This window comes from Musca domestica, unplaced genomic scaffold (assembly GCF_030504385.1).
Source record: "Musca domestica strain aabys unplaced genomic scaffold, Musca_domestica.polishedcontigs.V.1.1 27, whole genome shotgun sequence".
NCBI lineage: Eukaryota > Metazoa > Arthropoda > Insecta > Diptera > Muscidae > Musca > Musca domestica.
The window spans coordinates 5,336,024-5,345,391 of NW_026712286.1; the positions used below are offsets into that span (position 1 = coordinate 5,336,024).

Genomic DNA, 9,368 nt, shown 5'->3' on the forward strand with positions numbered 1-9,368 from the left:
AAACTGTAAGTTCGGTCGGGTGAACTTTGCATACCCTCCACCATTTGGGACGAACTTGGCAATTTTCAAAAAAAATTAAATCCGTTAAAATTTCTGTTGAAATCTTAAAAATACCTAATGTAGCCGTTATATTAGGGTCTATACGACGACGTGGACATGCATAGGCAACTTTTGTCATAGGCCATAATAATATTCAAATGCGAAACTTGAAAAAACTTGGTGAATAGTGTAGCTAAAATCATCAAAATACCGAATATCGGGAGGTTCCCTTTTTTGGGGGCTATACAAAGACGTGGACCTGCACAGACAATTTTCTGTCTTAGGCTGTATTATCCATTACGAACTACAAATACCCAATTTGAAACAATTCCGGTGAATAATGTTGCTAAAATCAAAAAGATACCGGATATCGGGAGGTAACGTTATATGGGGACTATACAAAGACGTAGACCAGCACAAACAATTTTCTGTCTTAGGCTGTAGTATCCATTACGAACTTCAAATACGAAATTTTAAACAAGTCCGATGAATAATGTCGCTAAAATCATCAAAATACCGAATATCCGCTTCCAGAAAAAACTCTCCTCTTTATAATAACTTAAGTCCAAATAAGAATATTTTTCAGGAAATTGTTTCTAAATTTTCATTTGGGTGCCATTCTACACTATTACTTAATAAGGTTACCTCATTTAATATTAAGAGATAGAAATGAATGAAAATTAATATTTTTACTTTTTTCAATTGGGCGCCACTTTGAAGGCTTCCAGAAAAAACAACATTACTTATGAAATAACAATAGCTGCAAATCATTTGGATTGTTTCGGTTTAGTGGTTCACACTACCTATGAAGCAGGATTCGGCTTTTGAAATAGGTTTTCAGGCGACCTGAAGCGCGGTTTTCGTTCTGTTCGGTTCATAGCTATTGATAAATATATACATAAATATTTTTAAATATAAAAAAGAATACTTTTCGCCAACCCTCACTACATTTTTAATTGGGCGCCATTCTAAAAAATCTCTTTAAATTTAAAACCATGTTCAGTTTATTTTCATTTGGGCGCCACTTTGAAACATTCTAAAAAGCTACTAATAGATAATATTTTTGCATCATTTCAAGTCCAAGACTTTCTGCAATTATCATAATTCTAGTCTTAATAGAAAGAAGGCTCATCATTTCCGTATTTTCATTTGGGCGCCATTCGTTAAAAGTTCCCAAAAATGATTATCTCATTAAATATTAAATGGTTTATGGAATGTGAAAAAAAAATCCTATTTTTAGCCTCCTTTACCATTTCCTCTTCCCATCATCATACTGAGATATAAAGGATAATTTACTCCTTATATTTATCCTATTTTTTCATTGCGATATTATGTTTCATAATTTTCCATTTGTTTGCTGTTGAAAACACCTGTGAAACGGCTACTTGAAACATTTTGTTTTATTCTGTTCATGTTTTTTTTTTGCTGTCATAAATACCATGTCCGCTTTGGCCATCCGTTTGCTCATTTCTGCAAATATCCGGTGTCCAATGTCCATGGCAATGCAGATATATGTTATTAAGCAAACATTTTTCGAACGACCTTTCAATGGTAGGTCACTGAAGCACAAGTTCTTCCGGTTTGCAACATATGGCATTCGAATTTTTTGCTTAAATATTTAATCAAGCCAAGATGTCAAGGCAAAAAAGTATCAAATTACAGTATAAGGTGTAAAATTATTTTCATTATGGTCCTTTTTCGATTCATATTTTTTTTTGTTGAAGATGAAGTAAGAAAAAACGTAATTTCCTTTAGATTCCCCTTTAATTTCCCTCTCTGAAATTTAATTTAAAGTAAGAGTTTTTAGCATCCCTAACTGAAGAATGTAGGTCAGTAATACTTAAAGTTAAATTCATGGCAATATTCTACTTTAAATCCTAGCAGATTTCCTTCTACCTCCTACAACATTTCCAGCAATAACAACAATCGTGCTTTAAACGAGGGAGTAAAAGAGAGATACTCCGAGTTTAAGAAAATAAATATTCTGAGAGCCAAAGCCAGAGATGCCTTAAGAAAATAAGCAGCCAAGAGGATAACAGGCAATGCAATGCAATAACAAAAACAAACTCCAGTGTATTGCTTTGTGTTGTGGGAAATTTAAGTCTCTCCCTCTCTCTATCTCTCTCTCTCTCTCTATCAATTAACAGGGCTCTCTTTCTCTATTGTTTCAACCTGTTACAAAACAAAAGAAATAACTTTACAAATGCCATATGGCAAAAGGGCCTTTTCAGGGAGAGAGAGAGTGAAAATAAGGTTGGTGATGGGGAGAGACAGAGAGAGTAAAATTCCCTTTGCCCAAAAGAAAAAGAAAACAAATGCCTTTGTTGTTTGAATTTACTGTGCTGTTTGGTACTTTTGTGTGTTAATTCAAAGAGCAGACGGAGAGAGAGCGAGAGATGAAATTGTATCTCTGTGTTGTGTGTGCCACCAAAAACACCACTCGCATTGTCCAAAAAAATGCAACGTGCTTGGCATGAATCGAAACTAAACACTGAGGCCCAACTGAAGAAAACAGTTTAATTCTAGACACCAAACAAGACGGTCATGTTTTGGGAAAACTAAAAATTATACATTTTCCGTAAAAACAAACCTAAAACCGTAACATCACAAACTAAAATTACGACAAAAACGTGTTGGAAAAAATACGTAACAAAAATAAACAGATATTTTAAGTGAAAACTAAAAACAAATTACCAAAAAAATATTTGAAAACAAAAACCAAAAGAAAATCAATTCATGATTTGTGTTAGAAGAGAAAAGTGAAAAAAATATTTTTTTTTTAAATAAAACCAAAAAATATTCAATACCAAAAAATTAAAGAAACAAAACCAATAATGTCTTCAACCATGGATTACCTAGAGGATACCACCACCATCTTACCGCCAGTGACCACCACCCCCACAATGGCACCCACCATGACTGCTTCACCCACAATTATGGATATGTGGATGTCGCAGTTGCAAAAGGATCATCCCGAAATCTCCTTTGTCGTGCCCAGCGAACATGATAATCATCACATTGATAATATGATGAATTTCAAACGTTTGCTGGAAAAGGTGGGCAACACAGCCTATGACACCATTTCTGCGGAACATCATCACTCCGGTTTGGTTGATTCCTTGGGTCAACCCATTACCCATGAACAGATTTCAAACAGTGCCGTGCTTAATATGGCCGATATGAAAACGTTGTCAGGTTGGGAGCGATTTTTTGCCGGAGCCGATATGAATTCGCTGATCAATTATTTGTGGGTCGGTGTTGTCACATCGCTGGTCATCTTGACCGTGATATTTGTTGTGTTCAGCTGTTATTTCTATCGCAAGTTTCGTCAATGGAAAAAATGCAGTAAGTATTTATTTTATTTATTCTTCAAAAAAAAAAAATTAAACAGAAAATGAAAACTTGAAAGGAAAATGAGGCAGAGAAAATTAAAAACATAAATTTTTGAAAAAATGAAATTGGGGAAAAATTTTTCAAAAATGTTGAAAAAAATAAGAATCAGTGAAATTTTAAAAAAATAATAATTTTCTAAATTCGAAAATAGGGCCAAAAAATTAAATAAAAATTTTGAAAAATAAAAATATTGATAGAAAAAATAAAAATTAAAAATGGGACTGAAATAAAAAATAAATAGGAAAATAAATAATTTTAGGAAATTTAAAAAATAGGATTGAAAGATTAAAATAAAAATATATTGAAAAAATAGGGAAATAAACAAAATTAGAAAATTAAAAAAAAAGGAAAAATAGAAATATTAAATTTTTTAGAAAAAAATAGGCAAATAAATTGAAAATTCTGAATGCAGAATAAAAAATAAAAATTTTTAAGGGATATTGTGAAAATGAAAACCAAAATTTTGAGTTTTTAGGAAAATTAGGAAAAAACATTAGAAAAAACTATTTGGAATTACGCTTTTTGAAATTTGAATTTTTTCGCTTTTCCCAAATAAAATCACAACTTTTTCAAAAAAATATTCCAAGATTTTCAAATTTCCCTTGATGGGAAATTTTTATTTATACTCAATTGAAAAATTCTCTTTGATTTAGGGTCTCTGCTTTGCAAAATATTAAAATCCAGCGAAAATAAAAATTTCCCTGAAAATTTCCCAAAAGGGAAATTTTGGGTTTTTGATTAGAAACATTTAAAAATCACATCAGAAAGCCAAAAATATTATTATTTTCAAAATATTGCTTTAAACAAAAATTTCCCTCCAAGGGATATTTTTATTTGCAAATGAGATTTTCAAACAAAAAATATTTTTCAATGCTACAAAATTTTAGCAAAAATACAAAATTGTAAAATCACCAAAAATATGTATTTGAAAAAAAAAAATAATATTTTCACAATTTTTCATTTTTTTTCAATGGGAAAAGTTTAAAAAAAAAAAAATTAAAAAAAAAAATATTTTCAGATTCTTCAAAATGTTAGTAAAAATACAAAATTATTAAATCGGCAAAATTTTTTATTTAAAAATATTTTTTTCACATTTTTCCTAACTTGCCTTTAACAAAAATCCCCATTTATTTGCAAAATTCAAGTACCCTCCCTGCCCCATTACTGCTTCCATTTTAATGTATTTGTTTTTAGGCATTTCCAATTAGATTTTGTTTCCATCCTTTTTTACACATAGCCTTTAGGAGCTATTGTTTATGTTGTCAAAAAATATTGCCTATTTTAAGGCGCAATATTACCAAATAAATATCTCTCTCAAACACACTCACTCACTGTCACGGAAAAGTCTATAAATTTTGTGGCCCCACAAAAGGCCAAAGTCTTTTGTTTAAGCAGCAGTAGCAGCCAGCTGACAACAAATGACAGTAATCAACAACATTTTAGTATCTTAGATTATGGCACAGGGCATAAACAAAAAATGCGACAGCAATTTTCCTGCTCTTTTTTATGAAGTCACAATTTTTATTGAAATTACTCAGAGAAGGAAGAAAATATAAAGCTTTTAAGGCAAATTTTCTTTTCTTTCCCCTGCCTGTTTTACCAGGGCAACAGGTGCCTTAATAACATTTTCCTCGGGTCTACTTTTTTGGGGGAAAAACTTTTAAACCTCCCCTTTTAATAATTGATTTATATATCTTACTTTGAAGTTATTGTTTTTCGAACTGTCAAAGGTTTTTCCTAACTTTTTTACAAAAAAAAAAAAATCAAAAACGTTCCCCTAATTTACTTGGCTAATTAGTTTAGACTTGAACCTCCCACACAGAAGCTGCCATTCTGCCAAAAAAAAAGTTTTATTTCTTGTTTACTTTGCCACCTAACATGTTTAACGAAAATTTATTGTTCTAACCTCCCACTGCCCCATACCCAACCTACTGCGTTTTGTTTTTTGAATTTCCTTGCCATGAATAAATAAGTAAGTTTGGTAACATACTTTTAGGCTCTTAGTGGCTTAACCTATTTAATGTCTTGCCAAAGGCACAAACACTCCCCGCCCCCATTTCCTCCCTTTCGCTTATGTTTACTTTGGCACTTTGTCAGTTTCTATTTAACAGGTAGATTAAGGTTTATTTGTAATCAATTAGTTGTGGCAGAAAAAAAGAGAGATACAACTTTCCTGGCTTTTTCTATGTAAATATTTCATGTTTTAGTTTTGTGGGTCTTAATGTAGAGCCTGACAGGCTCAAGGCTTTTTTGTGTGTTCTTGGCTTCTGCGATGGGTTTCTACTTAATTAAGTTGTAAATAATGTAAATGTTTGTTACCTGGCCGCCGCCGGGCCATAAATTGTGGCAAATGGTCTACAAATAAAGAAAACAGGGAAATATGTTATGCGGGATAACATGTGTGTTGAGATTTATTTTAGTTATTTCGTTGGTGGTATTAGGGATTTTGTCATAAATTTAAAAATTAATGGGATTTTTATTTAAATAAAATGGGAAAAATTGAGATTTTTTGCCTAAAAGTAGGCACAAGTTTTTGATTTTATTATTTCACAAATAATTTCAGAAAAAATACAATCTTAAGAAAGCGTTTTTTTTAAATAAAAATCATATATTAAGAAAAAATATAATAATACGCCTAAAAACAGACACCACTTTTTAAATACATTTTTTTAAAAAGTGTTATTAAATACATTTTTTTATTTTTCTTTATTTTTTATATTTATTTCCTTATAATAATAATTTATTTCCTTATAATAATAATAAAAAATCATAACTCAGTCAATTGTATACAATGCCTAAAAGTAGGCACCATTTTTTGATTTTTAATTAAAAAACAATCATATTTTAGGCAAAAATATAACAATGCGCCTAAAAACAGGCACTACCTTTTAATACATTTTATTAAAAAAAGCAATAATTTTTTTTTTGTTTTTTTTTCATTTTTAATTCATTTCCTTAATTTTTTGTTTATTTGAATAAAAAAATCAATAACTGAGACAATTTTATAAAACGCCTAAAAGTAGGCATCACTTTTTGAAAAAAAAGTATTGCAAAACTTTTTTTAATAGATCATTGCCTTTAAATATTTATAAATCCAGTTTTATTGTCTCTTAAGTAGGAAACTAAAAGTTTCTGCCCCTAAAAGTAGGCACCACTTTTTGAAAATTTTCCAATTTTTTCTCCTTTTTTCCTTTTATTTATTTCAACCTCCCCAAAAAATCAATTTTGCAATTTTTATTAATTTCTTGTTCCTTTTTTTCCTTTCCCTTTTTAGACAAGGACATTCGCGCCCATCTGAACAATGACATGTATCCCGGCACAATTGGACCCTGTGATGCCACGGCAAATCCTGAAGCTGCCTACTATCAAATGAGTATGCCACTACCACCACCGCCCTGTTATACCATTGCCACTGGCCTGCCCACCTACGATGAGGCCTTGCATCACCAGCAACAGCACTTTGCCTTTGGCATGAAATTCATTTATCCCACATTGGCGGCTGTGCATCATCAGGCATCGAATTTGATGAGCTCCTGGGAGAAATACGATGTAATGCAGAGCAAACAAGACAACAAAAAAACTGTTGCGGCCCTAAGCCCCAGCAAACAGCAAGACAGCAAAGTAGCCAAATGTAAATCAGCATCGCAGACCAATGTCAGCAAATCCTCGACAGCAACGGATTTGTTGTTGCCACCCTGCTATGATGTGGCAGCCTCAATGGCTTTGTTGGCGCCCGAAGAGCCATGTGACAATGTTTGCATCAATATTCCAGTAGACAGCCGCCATGGCAGCGCGGAAGCCCCCAGCGATTTAACAGACATCATAACTGTGTGATTATCCTGTTAAGCCTGCAAACAAAAAAAGAAAACAAGGATCAAACACTCCATAACAACATAACTGTTGCAACGTGTAAATAGCAAAACTGTGTAAATAACCAAACCAAAAAAGAAGAAATTGAAATTACTTTGGAAAAAAAACTTCTTTAGATTTAAACATTTAATTTAAAAATTATTTTTTTTTAATTTTATTTTTTGTAAAAAATTATGTTTTCTTAAATGTTGTAAATTTCTTGTTTATGTTAAAATTTTCTTTATTTTCTTTTTATTTTCAAACAAACCAAGACTGAATAGCTTATTTTCAATTTTTTATTTTTTTTTAATTTTTTATTTTTATGTTTAAGTTATTTAAAAATATTTGTAAAAAGAATACAAACTGTTAGTTGTTAGTTATAAAAGAAATTTTAAGTTATATTTTTAAAAAAAGGGAAAAAACAAAAAATTGACCCTGAAAGTCACCAAGAAAACAAAAAATACAAAACACAAATTTTTGGAAAAATTTAAATCTTATGTTTGTTTTTATTTCAATTTTAATTTTTTTTATTATTTAAAAAAAAAAAACTCAAAAAAAAAAAAAAAAACTAAAACATACTAAAGGTTCTCACAAGGCATTAACAGCTCACCTCATTACAACCATCCATACATTCATTCATCCATCCATCCACCCGACACACACAAAACAATCAACTCCATTATCGGTTTCACCAAATCCACATTTGCTCAGCACATGTTACATATATACTCCACTCCACTCCACCCCGCCACTCACTCACATACCTACGCATACCTCCTCTACATACCTACATACATATTTTCCATTCACAAACACACACTTTTTTCAATATTAACAACAAAAATACAGCACAAAGTGTTAACAAAAAATTCTTCTTGAACGAAAATAAGTAATTTATTAAATAATATAACAAAAAAAAAAAGCAAAACAAAAATTCCTGATAGAAACCTAAAAAAAAAACAAAATTATACAAATATTTAAATGAAATATGAAAGCAAATAAAAAAGAATGAAATAATAAAAATCGAGAAAATTTCTAATTACAAAAAAAAAAAAAAAAAAATGGAGTGTGTGTTACTATTCAGAGAGAAGGAGTGTTGGATTTTCAAAGGTGTGTAGAGCTTTGAGAAGAATTCAAAGCGTCATCGGATTCTTCAGCCATAAGTCGAAATATATGTTCAATGCCTAAAAGCATGCTATTTAATTTGCTATTGCCTAATTTTGTTGCCATAAAAGCCTAAAAGTGGTCTCGGTGTTCCTATTTTATTTGTTGCCCAAAATATTTCACCGCCTTAAAGTATGCACTATGTGTCTATTTAATTTTGTGTTGCCTTATTAATTCTGCTTTTTTGCCCTATATAAAAATATATATTTACGGGATTTGTATAACCATTTTAAAAACAATTTTTTTTCAACGCCTAAATGTATGCATTATTTGTCTATTGACATTATTTATCTGTCTCATTTTATACCAAAAATATGTTGTGAGCTTAATTTTAATTTCCCTTCTATTTCATTTAAATAACATAAAAGTAGATTTTGCTATGTTCTTATTTATATTTTCCTTCACTTGGATTGATTTTTTCATTAAATCCTACAACTATGCTTTATTTTTTTTGTAATAAAATTTCATCTCGAACTTTAATTTGCTACACTTATAGTATATTATATACTTATAGTATATTTACTCTCATTAACTTCCTAATATTTGCTATTTGTATTCAAATAACGCCTAAAATCATACTATTTTTCCATCATGTCATTTGCTTTCTTCTCCTTAAATTAGGTTTTATTAAGGCAAAAAAATCAACTGATTGTTGCTGCAAAGGTATGTGGTATTCCATCAAAAAAATTGAGTAGCATAGAGCTTGAATTTTTCCTCAATATTCTTCTAAATGCTAATTATGATTATCCGGATATTAGACTTAGCAATTATTTTCTAATTATTAATATGTAGAACAAGTAGAGTACTAAACCTTAAAGTTTCAAGAGTTTCCTGAAAGTATGCAACTATTTATTTCAGAATTCAAGAACAGAAGGGAATATTCAATACAGAAATACTTTTGAAAAAACCTTCCTTAGAAAAAA

At 30.4% G+C, this 9,368-nt stretch overlaps 1 protein-coding gene across 1 annotated transcript; it reads left to right on the forward strand.

Annotated features, from left to right (window-relative positions):
- The first annotated feature begins 2,725 nt into the window (after nt 1-2,725).
- On the forward strand, nt 2,726-7,868 carry LOC101895292 (protein commissureless 1). Its single transcript, XM_005175812.4, has 2 exons — nt 2,726-3,384; nt 6,707-7,868. Exons 1-2 carry the CDS (start codon nt 2,874-2,876, stop codon nt 7,264-7,266), a joined length of 1,071 nt encoding a protein of 356 aa, XP_005175869.2. The 5' UTR covers nt 2,726-2,873; the 3' UTR covers nt 7,267-7,868.
- The last annotated feature ends 1,500 nt before the right edge of the window (nt 7,869-9,368 follow it).